This window comes from Gallinula chloropus, assembly GCF_964237585.1.
Source record: "Gallinula chloropus genome assembly, chromosome: 14".
NCBI lineage: Eukaryota > Metazoa > Chordata > Aves > Gruiformes > Rallidae > Gallinula > Gallinula chloropus.
In genome coordinates, this window is record NC_140099.1 from 13,184,161 (window position 1) to 13,201,964 (window position 17,804).

The following is a 17,804-nucleotide window of genomic DNA, read 5'->3' on the forward strand; positions in this document are numbered from 1 at the left end:
AAAGTCCCATCTGCTGCTCCAACCTTATCGCACCAGAACGCTGCTTCCACCGGTCTCTGGTTCCCTTCTTTTTCTGTCAGAAGATCTAAGAGTTTGATTTTCTGTTTTTTCTTCATACAAAAGAAGAAACACACATAATATATTTTTGCTATATTATTAAGTAACATAACAAAATAAACTGCTATTGCATCCAACATTTTAATATCTTAACTGCAGTACTTTTAAAATTGCTAGCTGCTCCAGTGCACTGAGAAAGCCAAATGAACTCCTTCTTCCTAAGAAAGGTGTATTTCTCCAGTATTAAATTCTCTACAAAATGTAATGTAGTGAGATGGTTAAGTACAAGCAGCCTGCTCATGGCTACAAATAATGCCAGAGGTCTCCATCTTAAGGCATGATGAAATCTGGGGAAAGTGGAGATGTGGAAGGAGAGAGAAACTTTTTACAGTGTTATTTGGAGGTCTTCTGTTGACCACAACAGCATTTTGACAATTCCTGCATTTTTCATAGCTTTAGTTTTTTTAATCTTTAAATCTTCACACAGTTGTAGCTATGTCAATTAACATCTGTATTGGTCAGAAATGACTTCAAGGAACAGAGCTTAACTTTTAGAACTCTGTGGAAATATTAATTTGCATCAATATTTTACAGTACTATTTAGACACAACATAATATATTGCTCTGTTTCACCCTTTTAAATAGTTGATGGAACCTACCATAATTATATATCAGTGTCAGGACACCTACTAGTTTCATCTTAGACATAGAATCCAAATCACATGCCAGTCCTACTCGACCTCAGAACTCTAAATATCTTAGATGGCATGATGAAAACATGATTAGAAGCCATAAGGAATCAACTCAAACTGCCACTGATCTACTACAGAACTATTTCGTCGTGTATTCAACTTCCTAAGCAACTGTATGAAAGGCACTATTTTAAGACACTTATGCACATAATTGTTACAACATGGTCACATACCAACATGGATGCCTTAAAGGTCAGTTGTGACCTTATTGTCTTATAAAATACTGGTATCAATTTACTATTCAGAAATGGATTTCTATGCAGCAATAAATTTACTCCCACTTTTTACAGGATATAAAACCTGTATCCCTCACTCCTGAAGTAAGTTTTAATGGAAAATGAAATAAAATCAGGCACTAAATGTATGTCTATAGACAAGATGCAAAATTCTTAAATGCTGTCTCTAAAGATCGATATTTTTATTGGTGAATCTATAAAGTTCTGGAAGATACTTTTGATCAATTACATATGGAAATCAGTCATATTACAGCAATAGAAACTCAAGAAAAACAGCTATCCTCATCTTAAAAGACAATATCTTAATTTTGTCAAAATGAAAACATTTCAAAGAAGATAATAAAGCTACATAGCATAATAACACAAGATCACACTACTTGATGGAACACAGTGTTTATGAATCATGTCAATTTCTGCACTAGGATGATTCATGATCTAACTAGCAACTCTTCAACAGAAACAACAGCACGTTTGCTCTGCAAACTGACTTAGTAAGGTCTCTTGTGGGATGAAAGAGTCAAGCAGTGTGCTGATTCCTTCCTCTTCCATAAGGTGCTTAAAGCAGGTATTCAATTCTTTAGTGATTCCACCATTAAGTTGTATGGGTGCATCCTCAGCCTAATTCTTGCATTTTCTATTGCCTGAGTATTACCTAAGGTATAGCAAATGACATCAAAGCTAATGATCATTTTCTTCTCACCTGCTTTTGAGCACTGGATTGGGATTTAGTGAGATTGTCTAAAAGAGAATATTTTAATTGGCACACACATCTCTGAAATGGGGTAAACAAAATGTCTGAACTAAAGAATACTCAGCTGTCCACCAAAGTAACTTTGAGTTTTGAAAAATTCCTGGAACACATGAATATATGAAGTCAGAAATTCATCATCCCTGCTAACTGCACTATATTGTCAAAAGTGAACATTTGCAAGCATTCAGTAGAGTAGTTTTATGGAAAACATTACATTTAAGCTACTAAATAATATAGCTGGACTTGTACAAAGCATTTGACGCTGTCCCATATGACATCCTTGGCTCTAAGTTAGAGACATGGGGATTTAATGGATGGACCACTCAGTGGGCATGGAATTAGCTGAAGGGTAACACTCAAACAGCTGCAGTGAAAGGCTCAATGCCCAAGGAGAACCTTGACTGGCTTGAAAGGTGGGCCCATGCAAACCTCATGAAGTTCAACAAGGCCACGTGCAAGTTCCTGCACATGGGTCAGTGCAATCACAAGCACAACTATAGGCAGGGTGGAGAATGGATGGGGAGCAGCCCTAAGGAGAAGGAATTGGGGGTGTTGGTTGATAAGAAGCTCAACATGAGCAGCAATGTACACCTGCAGCCCAGAAAGCCAACTGGATCCTGGGCTGAATCAAAGGAATCATGACCAGCAGGTCAAGGGATGCCATTCTTTCCCTCTACTCTGCTCTTGTGAGACCCCACCTGGAGTACTGTGTCCAGCTCTGGGGCCCCCAACATAAAAATGACAAAGGACCACAAAGATGATCAGAAGGCTGGAGCAATTCTCCTATGAAGACAGGTTGAGAGAATTGGGCTTGTTCAGCCTGGAGAAAAGAATACTCCGAGGAGACCTTAGAACAGCCTTCCAGCACCTAAAGGAGGGGCTACAGGACAGCTGGAGAAGGACTGTTTACGCAGCCATGTATAGCACAAGGGATAATGACTTTAAACTGAAGGATAGTAGATTAGATCAGACATTAGGAACAAATTATTCACTGAGACTCGCAGCAAAGTCTCCTACATTCTACTTTCCTGCCTTAGGACAAAGGTACAAACTACTTTGTGGGGGTCTTTTTCTGTCCTTTGATATTTGGAAAAGTTTTATGTGATGCAAAAAGTATGTCTAACTAATCTTTGTATCTAATAGCTTTGTGAATATTAATCCATTTGTTTTCCTGAAATCCTTATGAGACAGATGAGTAATTGGAATTTCTACAATCATTGCTTAAAAAAAGTTACAATATTTGAACTAATTTTCTGGTTTTAAAGACAGGGAACAGGTCTATGCAGTGATTAGGTTGAGCGCACATGGATTTTTGAGTACAGCTAATGTTTGCAAAGTAGCACTGTATGTTTTTTTATGTACTCAAGATACACTATAGATAGCTTAACATGTCAGCATGTTTACTAATCTAACCGTGGAGTTTGACATCCTGCACTTTGAAAGTAGTGAACACCTAATGATCCCTTATATAAAGTCTGAAGTAAGTACCATGGGTAGTGTTTAAGAGAAGGCATTAGAACGGCAAAGACTGGGATAGAGTACACTTTGACTGGCATCTAAAGTACTTCTGCTATGAAACCACTGACTCAACACACTCTTACCTTCATTCACTACTTCTATTTAAAGCTTTATACTGAGAAAATGCAGTTTTAAAAACAATAGGTCACTATGCAAGATTGATTTTGTTCCAAAACAAATTTATCTTGTACAGTGAAGGTGGCAAAATTCCAGCAGAAAAAAAACCTATGCAGCAAGAGACTGGATCATAACACAATCTACACAAGAAGCTGAATGTACCTCTCACTTTCTGGACTCTCCTTTTGTTCTTGGTCTCATACCTAGTCAGACTTCCAAGGCCCAGCTTGCTTTTCCCCATCCTTTTCAGCTTCTAGTTCTAGTTCCTATTACACTCAAGTCTACTTTCCCAACCAACCTCCCTTTCTTTCTATAGCTGGCTCCTTTCCTTTCTCCACTCTGCCTTGACTACAAACGCAAATCTCTGATAGCAAAGAAAAAAATCTCAGTTTGAGCACCCAGAATTACAGCTAGGGCAATGACAGTAATTTAAAACTACAAGAATTAGCTGCTAGAGCCTACAGAGATTTGACTGAATAAGTACACATCACAGCCATTTTCTAAGAAAAGGCTTATGCTTTTACCACAGGAGCAAACAAATTCATTTTTCATTTTGTTCTTGCAAAACACTGAACAGTTTAGGCTGACGTTTAAAGAACAGCCTGAGGGATATGCCTAGCATTGCATTTTTCTATCTAAATGGCTAATGTAAGGCAAAGACGACAGCCTTAATAACATGTAGCAGACATAGTTCGTCATAACTCTCAAAATTCAACATAAAATTGTTTCATAGGAATACATAAATATATCTGAGCGCATAAAAGAGGTAAAGGGAAAAAATAAATTACCTAACAATACATACATTCTACATCTCTAGCTACAGGCAGCTAAATCACAGTGACAGCAATTAGTACATATCAAACACATTAACCTTCACTCTCCCTCCCCATCATATACCAGATGAGCACAAACATGCAGGAGAACCTACGTGAAAGACTAATTAAAAGGGAATGCAACACAACCTCAAAGACACTTCTAATTGCACACATCATATTTCTAATCTGTTGGTTTAGTACTTCAAAATCTGGTCACAGAGCTATCATAGAGGCTTAATTTTCCATGGTTATTTTTGAGTTTATTTTGAAAATGTTACCCATAAATTTGACTTAACCTCTTGTCAACCACTTACATGCTCATCTTTCGGGACTGACTCTCCTTATTTCCATTGTTCTTTTGGTCAGTTGAGTTAAACAAGTTGCGAGCAGAAGAACTGGAAGGGAAGGCAGGGTTCCCACTATTACCAGTAGAATGAGTCCGGAACGAATCATCTGAAATAAAGAGCTGCAGTTTAGGCAAAGCACACAGAGAGTGAACAGAATTAGCTCTCTTTCCTGTGGCAATAGTGGCATATTTCCTATGGCAATAATCCAAAAGTTTAACTTTCTGTTAAGTTTCAGCGTAACTTTTCTTCAAGTATTTTATGAAAAAATGCTAAATAAAATAATTGAAACAGATTATTACCATTAATATTTTAAAACAGGGGGATTTAGTTGGTCAATTGTCAGCTGCCTAAAATGTAACTATTTCATCTAAGCTAATTATCTGTGTCTTTTGGCAGCAAATGGAAAAAGGCAGGTTCCTCTAGGAAGCAATTCATCTCACTGTAATCTTTATGCATCCAAACAGCAAATGGAGAACAGGGCATTTGCAGACAGGGGTTTCTCTCTCCTAAATCAGCAGAAGTTACACATTAATATCTCTTTCCTTAGATTAAATGGGTGGAGGGAAAATTGCAAACAGAACTTTTCTATGACCTTCAAAATGCCAATCAAAAAATGCCAAACTCATTTTACTTTTACTACTTTAAAGGTTTAAACAAATGTGAAAACAAAAAAAAAATCTCAAAAAAGATGACTAACGAGATTAGCACTTAATTGTTCAAACATGTTGAATATCTATATTCAGTGTTCTTTAGCAGTATGGTATCTTACAGCATGCCTGTAAGAATATGCCCACATATTCAGCACCAACACAAAAAAGTAACGTCAAGTATAATGTAATAACCTACTTACCACTAAAGGATAACATACAACTCTTTCCCATTCCTGATACTGAAGATGTATATCCTGTAGCAGAGCTTTTACTGAAAAAACAAAAGAAACCCAAATTGTTTATTATAGAAAAGTGTTATTCTTATTTGTATCATCCTGAAATTCAATAATATTTTAGGTTATTTCTGAGTTTATATGAAAAAATCAAATGAGAAAGTAATGCTGAGATCTCATTAAGAAATGTATGGTTTTTGATTTAGTATTTCATGTTGAAAACTATTTTTAATAGATGATAATTTATGATTCCTTAACTTAAAAAGAATTAATCAGTTTGTAGGCCTCAGCATGCCTTAAAATAGTATTTCTTCCCTCAGTTTAAAACTGCATACCCTAATCAATTAAATAGAAAGCTTTAAATTTAGGTCATAATTCAGAGAGCATATCACTCCTTTCATACATTCATGTGCATATAATTTCATAACAGTTGTCTAGTAGGTAAACAGGTGTCAAGTAAGCAATGAAGATGATAAAGATACTTAGGACACTTGTCTATGTTGCTGTATTTTGGATGTAGTGCTTGAGTACTGAAGGACTGGCTTCGAACCAACTTGGATTTCTTGTCTTCTTTGCCTAAAGTTATAAGTAGAAAAATATTTTAACGTGGATATCATTGCATTTCCTCAATAATTAACTACATTTTTTAAGATCTCTTTTTCCAAGCTATGCTAGCTGAAGGAACTGATTTAAATACTTCAATGAACAAAAAACAAACCTTGCATCACCTATTGATATAATGAAGAAAAAAGTAAAACTAAAAAAACATAGAAAACACATTCAGTTCTAGAAGTGGAAACTTTTCCTATGTGCAGTAGGTGAAACTCTGGCCCACAAATGCCAACAGCAGTTTTCCTGACTTTTAACCTGCTGATGTGAGATCAAAGCATTCTAGAAGGGCTATTAAAGTGTTCTTACCTGCTGATGTACCAGAAGAGCTCCCAGGAACAGAGAGTGTGATACTTTTTGCCAACACTGATGATGTTTTACTGTCTCTGCCTAAAAAAATGTCTAGTATAAATACTTCTCTCTTAAAGCTTAACTTTAAATGAAAAAGAGGATATAACTTATTACAGTCCTGGGGTAAACAGTAAGAATGTCTAATCCAATGCTACTAACACTTCAGAAATACCACAAACAAGTATTTACACTACATCCCAAAATGAAAAATACCAGAGAAATAAAACTGTCACATATTTTATTAAGGCAAAAGTCTTTCTTACAGTATAATGAGGCCTGTTTTCATAAATGTCTTTAGAAATATATAGAAATGTAAAGTTTTATCACCCCTTTCTAAAAATCTGCTATTCACGGTCTGAAATGCCTCTTTTCTGCTCCCTTCTGTTCTACCTGTGTAGAAGAGTAATGCATGCACAAACAAGATGTACACAAATAAACAAACTTACGCTTCTTTTCAAACATTTTATCATTAATACTTGTAGATCTTCCTTCATTTTGCTGCTTTTCTTTTTCTAATTGTTCCTAAAAAAAAAATTAATAATTTTCTTAGCAATTAATCAAAAAAAAACCCCAAACTATGTTTAGATTAGGGATTGCTTCCAAATCACCAAAATAAGTTAATTTCTACTATTTCCTACTATTACTACAACCCCTAGTAACCATCTCCAGAATCAATTAAATAGTACAAAATGAAATCAGGGTACTTATCCTATATAAAAATTACATGAAAAAATGTTGCCCTGAATTACCAAGGAACGTCAGAGTTGACATTCACATTTATAACTTACTATTAAAATTATGCCTGGTTTTTGTTTTAGGGTTCCCCCCCCCCCCAGTTAAAAAGATCCAAAAATTGATAGCTGAAAACGTAAAATGTTTGCACTGTACCAATACTCTGATAAAAGAACTGGCAATACTTTTAATTAAAACATACAACTCAACAAAAATGTTCTTCTCAAATGGTAAGGGGTCACACATGCTCAAATTTTTTAAAGGTCTAAAATTAACACCTATATTTGATTAGCCTTTATGCAACACAAACCCAAGCATTACTATTCTTAAAGTATAATGAATTTATTTGACTTTCTGTAAAATAATCTACTCTTAGAATACCTTTAAAGAGCACATCCAATGCCTCTTAGAGCAATCATTTCAAAAGTCAGTAATTGTTTTGTACTACTTTCATAATTAAAAGTGCCAAGCAGCTCATAATTGTTCTACTCAGGTTTTTTTATTTCACTCTAATTACTACCCAAGTTTAAAAAAAAAGAAAAAAATCAAAAAAGAGGTAATTAATTCAGGTCAAGGTTGCAGGAATAAAGTTTCTACTAAGTCGTTTACTAAAATTAAGGAAACTTATTAACACAGCATTAAAATCTTTGGTAGTCAGACACATTCAACTGGGTTCAATGGCTCCTCATCTCTTTGGGACTGCAACAGGTCACAATTTACTGTGTACCTCCCCAGCTCTGCAAAAATATGCCTCAGACAATGTTTAATGAGACCTTTGAGATACAGGAGGTATATCTCTATCAGCGGGATAGATCATAAAAATATAGGTGCTCTTCTAAAGTCTAGCTGTAGACTAAATAGGCTAAATATTAACATTATCATAGATGATAACAGATGTTATCTGCCACAGCCCGAAATGCTTTCCCTATAAAACCATTAATTACCTCTACCTAAAAACTGCTAAAGCTAAGCTCAAGTCTGAAAATGTGTACACAGGTCCTGAGAACAAAGCTTGAACCTTTAACTCCAGCTAACTTGAGGTGTCAGGGAATATGAGACAGGTATCATGAACTGAGAAATCAGCTGTCCAACAGAAGGTCTGCAGCACCTACTTACACCAAAGTGGCCACAGACATTCTCTGCAGCAATCCCCAAGAGGTAGAAGTGATATTTTGTGGACAATCTCAAACCTGTTCTGGGTCTCTACAGGGGACTTCAACTCCTACAAGTCAGAGGCACCATACTATTGAAATTCAGCCTCTTCTAAAGCCTATCAGGTTCCTAGCTTCTCCCACCTCAAATTGGAGAGGAGGCAGTAGAACAGAGGACTGCAGTGATCTAATCTGCACTTTATGAACACGTAGTAGCTTATGTCGTGAACACCTGCTGCAGCTTTTGCTTACAGCAATGATTGAAGATTAATAGTTTTATAAATTGGAAAAGCATCCTGCAGACTTCTCTTCCAGTTCCTAAGTAACTTGTAGCTCCTTTTCCTCAATACAGCCTGAACTGTCTCCCTTCTGCCAGGCTGCAGATGTCAGTGGCCTTACTTCTTTTCTGTTCTTTTCTGGCTAAGAGGAAAGCCTGTAGCACACAGAGCCTCCTTTGACTTCCTTGGCACAAAAGATGTTACAACATAATTAAATAATGTTATACATGCCTGACAAATTGCTAAGCTCCCTCAAAAAAGATTTCATAAAGTTTGCTGAAGGGCTTAAAATTTTAGAACTATAGATGCATCAAAAGTATTTTTCTAGAAACTTCACTTTGCCTTACTAATGGATACAGCAAAATTTAGGTAGTACCAAAAAGCAAATTATCTATCACTTTAAAGGTCTTAACATTACTGTAAAGTATAAAATGAAACTACATACAGATTATGACCAAGTGTTTCCATAATAGGCACTTCCCCTACCTTACAATTATTGCCTCATGTAGATTTAGCTATAAACTATTAAAAAGGACAGATTGTACTGATAAAATATACCATTTCCAAAAGGAGATGTTCTTGTCTCTCTTTTTCTTGATCCAATAAATCATTTTCGTAAAATCTTTTCTGAAACTTCAAAATAAAATCAATAAAAAAAATCACTACATGAAAATGGGAATTAAAAGTACTTGGTTAGTATTAAAGTTACTAAGTACTTACAGCATCTACAGAGATCTCCATTCTGTCCAATTCTAACACTGTCTATAAAGAAAATTAAAACATTATTTCTCCTTACTCAACAGCATGTCACACTTTTAGCTAAACAACTGTCTGGATAAGCCACTTAGAAGAGTGATATCGAAAATTAAGCATGACTTCTCTTCCTAAATATTTGAAGCCTATGCTAGTATTTTTGTGCTACAAATGCAGTTAAAGCTGTCAGAGAGTATTCTCAGAGTCCCTCTGAGACTCACAGTGAAGGACTAATAGACTATCTATATGGAACTCAAAATGCACTCAAAGAAAGCACAGAAGCATGAATAGCTGGAGCAATGGCCTAGGAAACAAGGCTGAAAAACAGCTCAGGAATCTGTGAATAAACCAGGATGCTTCAGGTGGGTGTTCATCCAAACTCCTGCAGACTAGGTCTATAGGGAAGCCACTTACTTCAGCTACTTCACTTCACGGTTTCTTTGAGGCTGAGCATGGCAATCCCTCACAGGTGTACTATTTTGTGAATATCCACATTAAAGACATTTCTAACATTTCAAAACCTTGCAAATCTACTGTGTATTATAAAATAAATAGATTTAAAATATCTACCTCAGAGACTTGATGTTTTTTACCAGAGTCAACCTTTAATCCTGTCTTTAGTCATCTGCTATGTTTTCACAAATGGTCATTGAGCCAAAGCCCTGAATCCCAGTCACGGAAAATAACTGCAATGTAAGTAACCAAGGAAACACCAACTCTCCTAAATTTGACAGAATGCACTACACTACACCTTCTTAATTTTTCAAAATTACATAATAGACAACAGAATTCTTTAGTCTCCAATTCTTACATTACCAGAACCAACAGAAAGCATAACTTTGATGATTTTAACTTTTAATGATAACCCCAAGACAAAATACTGCTGGAAAAGAAAAGTTCTTACTCTTTTTACAATAGTCAGGACATCTTTGTCTTTCTCTTGACAAAGAAGTTTCCTAATACATAATTCCAACTGCTGAAGTAAATGTTTATCAGTGGGAATCTTCAGAGTAGATTTAACTTTTGGCAACAAACAGCACAGCTTCATTCTACAAGAAAAAAAAAAGTAAATATTCACCTTTTGATGCAGCTGCTTAGTGAAAATTGGGTGTTTGTATTGCATACCAGCATTTGACATAAAGTAATTAATTTAGTAGGTCTTATTTTTCAGAAATGATTGTTCCTTATGTCTTGCTGCCAGATACACTGCAATGCTTGTAAAAGTTTCTCCATAGAATGGGACTACATTCCTGTATCTGAAAGCATGTATTTCTTTGTATTTTGAGGGATTTTTTTTTAACCTAGGAAGATAAGCAGACCTCTAGATTTCTAAAATTATCTACACACCTAACACTATCAGGTACCTAAATACTTTGGAAGTCTGGGTCATCCATACAAAGGAGCCTAAGTGTCACCAATCATGTGACTACAGTTCTGTACAACTTCGAGGCTGAAGCTCTATCAGGCAGGCTAAAGTGATTTAACTATTTACTGGCTCCTAGAAGAAAAAAGCCCTTCCTTCCCATACCCTTTCTCCTTGCTTCTGTCTGGAGGCTCCGCTTGCCTGTGCTGTCTCTGCTGCTGGCCTTTTGATCAGCTCAGCCAGCCCAACACTCCGCTTGCTAATATGGCAGAAAACCAACTTACTTGAGAGGGGGAGGGCAGAAGAAAGTGGACAGCTTTCTGATGCCTTAGTGAGTTTAATCAGGCTAGCCAAAGGTCCAATAAGGAGTCCTCAGGGCAATACAAGGGGTGTACAGTGTGGTTAGGAATCAAGGTGAAACAAAAGTAGTAACAGTCTATGATGCTTTCAGAAGCTGTGAGCTGCTTGGCTGATGCAGATTTAAATGCAGTAAAAAATGGGAGAAAAAATTATTCATATAAAGAAAACAAGAACAGAAAATTCAAACTTAATGCCTTTCTGCTCAAACATTGTGTGGATACATTTTTATTTGTTACTAGAGCATCCCTGTGAAACTCAACTTTGCCTGCTTTCCAACTGAACAGCATACAGTACTGAGGTGAATTTAGCCACATCTTTTCTGTACTAAGGACTGAAATTGTTCTTGGGTTACCCAGTCAACTGATCTGGAAGGCAGAGATGGGGAGCAGAATAATCCAAGGGGAAATGGCTAGCAACCTGCTGCAGCACTTAGACACACACAAGTCTACAGGGCCGGACAGAATCCACCCAAGGGTACTGAGGGAGCTGGCAGAACTGCTCACCGAGCCACTTTATTGTTTATCAGCAGTCCTGGCCAGCTGGGGAGGTCATGGTTGACTGGAGGGTAGCAAACATGATGCCTATCTACAAGAAGAGCTGGAAGGACCATCTGGGGAACTACAGGCCTGTCAGTCTGACCTTCATGCCAGGGAAGGTTAGAAAGCAGATCACCTTGAAGCTGAGGGGAGACCTTATCATTCTCTACAACTGCCTGAAGGGAGACTATAGCCAGGTAGGTGTTGGTCTCTTCTCTCAAGTAACAAGTGACAGGATGAAAGGAAACAGCCTCAAGTTGTGGCAGCAGGGGTTTAGATTGTATATAAGGAACAATTTATTCATGGAAAAGGTTATCAAGCATTGGAACAGGCTGCCCAGGGAAGTGGTGGAGTCACCATCCATAGAGGTATTTAAAAAACATTGTGAATATAGTACGTATGGACATGGTTTAGTGGTGGACTTGGCAGTGGTTAGGTTAATGGTTGGACTTGATCCTAAAGGTCTTTTCCAACCTAAATGATTCTATGATTCTATAATAATTGATTTGCCTTGATTCGCCTTGATTCTTAGCTATTGCTCCTAAGCTGGTTATATAATAAATGGGTTCATTGCTTTTTATATCATTAACACTAAAATACTCTGCACATTAAATAAAAATCATTTCATACATTTGAGAAAATAAAAATCACTGCATTGTATCAGACTGTAAGAGCATTTGATAGGGAATAGTTTTAATCTATGTTATAAGAATTTAAAAACTCCTCAAGAACAATACATGGTGATAACTCTGCTGTTCTCACATTCCACTGACCTGTGATCAGACACAGTTCTGTGCCAGAGATGGTCACTTTGTGATTAATAGCATTTAAAAAAATCTTATACTAATTAATCTGACTGTTTCTATACCTTCAAAACCTTCCCAACTTCTCATTACACTCTCTAGAAAGTCTGGATATTATCTACCTATATTTGTTTTAAAAAAATGAGCTATTAAGCATGTCTGACTTCTAAACTTCTGAAATGGTCTCATACAAGCAGTGCATTCCTTTTGTAAAACGCATTAGGAAACAATGCTGAAAAGATTTGTGACAGAATTCATTTTAATGCCAGTTAAAGGATTGCAGGTTTTTTCAGATTTCCATTAAATCTTAATATTGTATCAATAAAGCTTTTAATTAAAAAGCATGTTAAAAGCAATAATCTACTTCATATTATATACAAATTTAGTTTATTGTTTTAATATAATCCCTTAATTTAAGGACATAGGACATAAATGTTAACCTTATGCACAAAATATCCCAGATTTTACATTTGGGATCCTGCTGAATTGAGATGTTGGGACTTAGACTAAACATAAGGTCTTTTTTAACAGTTTCAGTTGGTAATAAGCCACACTTTGTGAAGCTCTGAATGCATGCATGTATGTGCAAATTATGCTTATTTAAATCTCCATGCAGCAGTAGTATTTGATGTTCAGACATGTTAGTGTAGTACACACTTCAGATCTAAGATTAAAAGCATAAAATCACAGAAAATACATTACAAAAAATCAACTATTTTCTTATTAGTTATAACTGCCTGGTCCCTATCTGTTCACTTACAGAAAGCCTGACTATAAAAACAATGAAAAAAACCCACTGTATAAAAATGAGTAACATACCAAATTTCCTTATATTTTTCGATTCTTTTTCAATTTACTTTAACAGTAAAGTAGAAAACTTTTACATAAGGTCAAACCTATGCTAACTTATTAAACTCACACAACTGAAAGAATTACTTATGTGATTTACTTTACTTCCATGCACTGAAATGGATGGAAATTAATGGAGGCTGTTAAGTTACCTTTCTCTTCATACAACTCTTCTCTTCCTACAACTTTCATCTTTATTGCTGGCTCCTTTGCCTCAGTGATCCCTTCTTACTCCCAAAACCTGACACTTTCATTCAGCTCTCAAACACTCAGTTTGACCTGCTTCTGTGGTTTTACAACATCATTTCCATGGTTCCCTACACCTTTAATACTGGTCAGCCTGAAAACTTGATACCTTTTTACTAAAATCCCATTTAAACACAACATGAAACCCATAACAATATTTCTTAATATAATATTTAAAGCTTTTTTCCTGTACACTGCTACATACTCTTCATACAGTACCTCACATTTGCCACTGGATCATGTGTAAGCTCAAGCACAGGTAGAAAGAAGTATTTACAGAAGAATGATTTTGAAAACAGTTCCATTATGAATTCACAAGTATCTAAAAACCGAAGTCTGTTCCAATAGCTTTTTCCTTGGCCCAGTTCTGAAAAATAACAATCCAGAGATAGTCTGTATTCATGGCAGCTAGAAAACATTTCAAAGGTTAACCTTTGACTCAAAGTTGATAATCACATTCATCACAAGGCACAGTTTCTTAGCCTATCTCAATTATTTCTTTCAGTGAAAAATCTAACCTTCTGAATTCAATGACCACTTCTGCCAGTGAGCATTTTATTTAAATTTGACCTATCTCTTTAGCCATCTGAAAAAGCAAAAATAACAAGTGAACTAGCTACTGTGTTGAACAAAGCCCTGTATGCCTTTCAAACCATGTCATGGGTGTATCAAAATTACTGTGTAAATATTAAGGATCGCTACTGGGAACGATTCAAATTTCTACCCTATCTTTAAAACATGTAGCATAGACCAGAAAGTCAACTTAGGTGACCAACACATTCATAAATTAATTTCTGAGATTTATTCAGCGCTTCTTAAGCTGAAGCCCCTAGAGAATTTTACTTTTATAGAGCTCTCTTTTTATACTGCAGCAGCTACAGCTAAACAATTTTGGATCCAAGAAGTAGGGCTCGAGGGGTCTTGGCATGTTACAAATTCCCACATTGCCTCTTTCCCAATTCCTTTGCATAAATCTCAGATATATTCCTCACATACGTACAATATGCTTTTCCTGGCCATAATAGGAGCAACTGAATGTCTTCTAAGTGTTACATCACCAACGATGGCAGAAAGTTACACTGAATAAATATAACCATAAATAGATCTTCACTCTAAACTAACTTGCCTCTCTAAGTCACCAAGGAAAAATTATCTTACGTTCAATCAGCTTCTGAATAACCTCATGTCTCTGTTCTTGTTTGCGATTGTAACGTAAATAAATGCAGAGAGTTCGAGCAGCTGCTTTTTGGACTGGCAGGACATTCTTGAAAGAAATAAACGGGAAGAAATAAGCATACCTGAGGGAGCATGACTGAAAATGTATAAAAATTCTAAAAGGAGAAAAAATAGCCAAAAATTAGCCTAACTTTAAAAATTTTGAAATAGCATAATGTAACGAGAATAAGGAAGTTTGCCCAAATCATGAGACACCTACTTTTTTATTCCTTCTGCATAACTTGTTTACTCAACTATTTCATAAACACCTTAAAGTATTTGCAATACACCTTCTATACTGTAGGTGTTAGAAACTAAAATTTACAGTATCTTCTCTTGCAGCAGACCACTTTACTCTTGGATTAATTCAGACTAGTAGCTCTAAATGATCATTCATTTTCAGAATAAAGTGTTCTTTCATAAAGAATGGAACACAATGTAAAGTACTGTATGGAAAGAGAAGGCTTATCTCATAGAAAAAAAAAAAGTTCTGATTTACCTAGAAACAAACTCATAATGAGCACAAGGAAAGGACATAAGGCTTGGATGGGAGGAAAAACTTGACAATCTGTACAACCCAAATTTTGCTTCTCACATAGGGAGAATTTATCAGAGCAATTTCTCAGTCTTATGTAAAAAACCACAGCCTGATATACCATATTTAACGAAAAATAGTACTTTAAAATTAGTCTAATACATAAAGTACTACACATAGCAAGTATCTGGTGGTTATTGTTCTAAATAGCATGAAAAAATAAAAAAAGGGAAAGAGGCTGGCTCACATTTGTCAAAATGATCGTCAACATTCTGTGAAGAAAACGGTAATAAATCTGATCACTTGAAATGATATGAGGAAGACAGGCATATTTTTGTAGTAACTTCTCATGAGTTCTCCATTTTAAAGAAGTTGCTGCTCTCTGTTCTGCTGTTGTTAATGCAGGAATCAAATCAGGAATAGACAATAACTAGAAATAAAAATATAAACATTAAAGGATTTTTACATCTTCTAGTTGTACGACATTACTATGCTTAAAAAGCACATGAAAACACTGCAAAAAGGGAATTAATTCCTCTCATCAGACAGGATTAGCTACACTGTGCCCATTTCTAGTGGATATTAGCCTAACTTGCTCTTAAAAAAATAATGATAGGGTTTAAACAATCTCCCTTAAGCAGTAAATGCCACTTAACTAGTCAAAAAGCTATTCCAGCACCTAACTAAATAAATTTCATTTCCAACCCCCCTCCTAATGAAGAAAAACTAATCACTGTTCTCTCTGTAATACCCTTTTGCAGATATGAATACCATTACGAAAACCCTCTTCCGTTTTCTTTCTCAGACCAAATAAATCCCATTTTCCTTCTAGCCTCTTAATCTTTACAGCTATTCTTCTCAACTCCCTAATTAAATTTAGTAGGAATTATACACCTTTTCTCAGTAGGAGGGAAAGACTTCATAGTTAGCCAAGTTAAATGCTCCTTAGTGCTAAGCAAAAAGAAACAGACTGCCACACTTGACATGGCACTTGTTATACATTATATAGATTTACAGCTGTAAAATGTGAATTTGTCAGATGTTTAAATTACACACTCAGCTTCTGTCTATACAAGAAAATAAAATTATTAAGTTCTTATATTGTTAGAATTTCTCAATTTCTCTATAGATTTGGGACGAATGCTCAAAACAGCATTGTGAAGCAGATGATTTTTCATGTTCCACTTCGCAGGTGAGGACCCACTGAATTAACTATCATTCAGAGCCACATACAATTAAATTAGTAGATTTGGGAGATGGATACAGCTCTCCTACAACCTAATGCAGTGCCTTTACTTCAGGGAGTAAGATTCCTTCTAGTAGCAACTGCATCTGAAAATGGCAGCTATGAGCAGTTGCCACATTAATGCAAAAAGAGAAATATTAGCTATTAGCTATCATGCCCTTAGCATGAAACCAAGTTTAGCTTTAACTTAATGACTGCATTTCAAGATTTGATCTATTTCAGCAAATTTGTGGTTAATTAGAAAAAAAAACATGGATAGGCTGTACATTTATTTATTGTCTAAACTTTAAAACCTTTTCAAATTTACAAAGTCAACAATCAAAAATCCACAGAAACTTTATACCTCTCCAAAGCAGAAACTAATCATGAAAGACTTTTTATACAATATATGTCTGAACAATTTTGCTACTATTTTCATTTAGAAATCAAACTAAAAAAAAAACCCATACCCACCTTGCTTTCTGATCCACTGTTCTCTCCTCCATTAGTCATTAGTTCAAGGATTTCAGGAAGGTGACCTACCAGAGCATCTAATACCTATTTAAAGAAAGGCTGCATGAATGAGGTCTGTAAATTAACTAGGCTTAATTTTTATCTCTCAACTACATATCCATGCTGACATTTTCTATGTTACTGTTCTTTCACATGCATGCTTGAAGAAAAAAAAATTTAAAAAATATAAAGGAGACAATATATTTGCATTGATGGGGACTGGGATTTAAATTGATGTTTGAATACAGTAAGTAACATAAGTATTATAGGTTTCAGTTCAGGAAAGCAAGCTATAGTTTTGATTTATGTGTATACGACAGTCAATGCTTTCTAAACTGTTCATAGCCCAAAATATTTTGAAATTAACATTCATTCTTGAGAAAGATATATATTTCATAGACAGTTAAAGCAAGAGTGTCAACAAACACAAAGATACTATTTTAGTATTTGTGAACTGAATCTTACAAGCAATTTTTCCTGCTTCAAGAAAAACTGCAGTTGGCAAAATAGAACATATACCCTGCCTTAATAGAATAAACCTACTTTCAAATGTTATAATATTTGACAGAATAGACTAGAAAAGTACATAAAAAATATTTTGACCACCAATTCTGATTGAGGTGGTATATACAATAGAGCACCAAATTTTTTTTGTTAGTTAGATAACTGTACAGGGATCAAACCAAGGAATTTTTCATAAGCACCAACTTCTGAGTCTCAACTTCCAGGCATTTAACTTGAGAAATTTTTTAGGATGAGTCAGAATTTCATAAACAGTAAGTGGATGTTCTATGAACACTGAATTTCCT

At 35.4% G+C, this 17,804-nt stretch overlaps 1 protein-coding gene across 1 annotated transcript in view; it reads right to left on the minus strand.

Moving 5' to 3' along the window:
- Nucleotides 1–85: 85 nt before the first annotated feature.
- The window catches only part of PPP4R4 (protein phosphatase 4 regulatory subunit 4), a gene marked incomplete at its 3' end in the record, with an annotated part of 41,282 nt that continues 23,563 nt past the window's right edge, over nt 86–17,804 (minus strand). The window contains exons 11-23 of the mRNA XM_084270378.1: nt 16,957–17,040; nt 15,505–15,687; nt 14,666–14,771; nt 13,727–13,874; nt 10,255–10,399; nt 9,318–9,359; nt 9,156–9,230; nt 6,883–6,958; nt 6,395–6,475; nt 5,959–6,052; nt 5,444–5,514; nt 4,561–4,699; nt 86–110 (exon numbers count right to left, since the gene is read on the minus strand). Of these exons, the coding sequence (XP_084126504.1) occupies nt 86–110; nt 4,561–4,699; nt 5,444–5,514; nt 5,959–6,052; nt 6,395–6,475; nt 6,883–6,958; nt 9,156–9,230; nt 9,318–9,359; nt 10,255–10,399; nt 13,727–13,874; nt 14,666–14,771; nt 15,505–15,687; nt 16,957–17,040 (1,269 nt within the window). The remainder of the gene's footprint in view (nt 111–4,560; nt 4,700–5,443; nt 5,515–5,958; nt 6,053–6,394; nt 6,476–6,882; nt 6,959–9,155; nt 9,231–9,317; nt 9,360–10,254; nt 10,400–13,726; nt 13,875–14,665; nt 14,772–15,504; nt 15,688–16,956; nt 17,041–17,804) is intronic.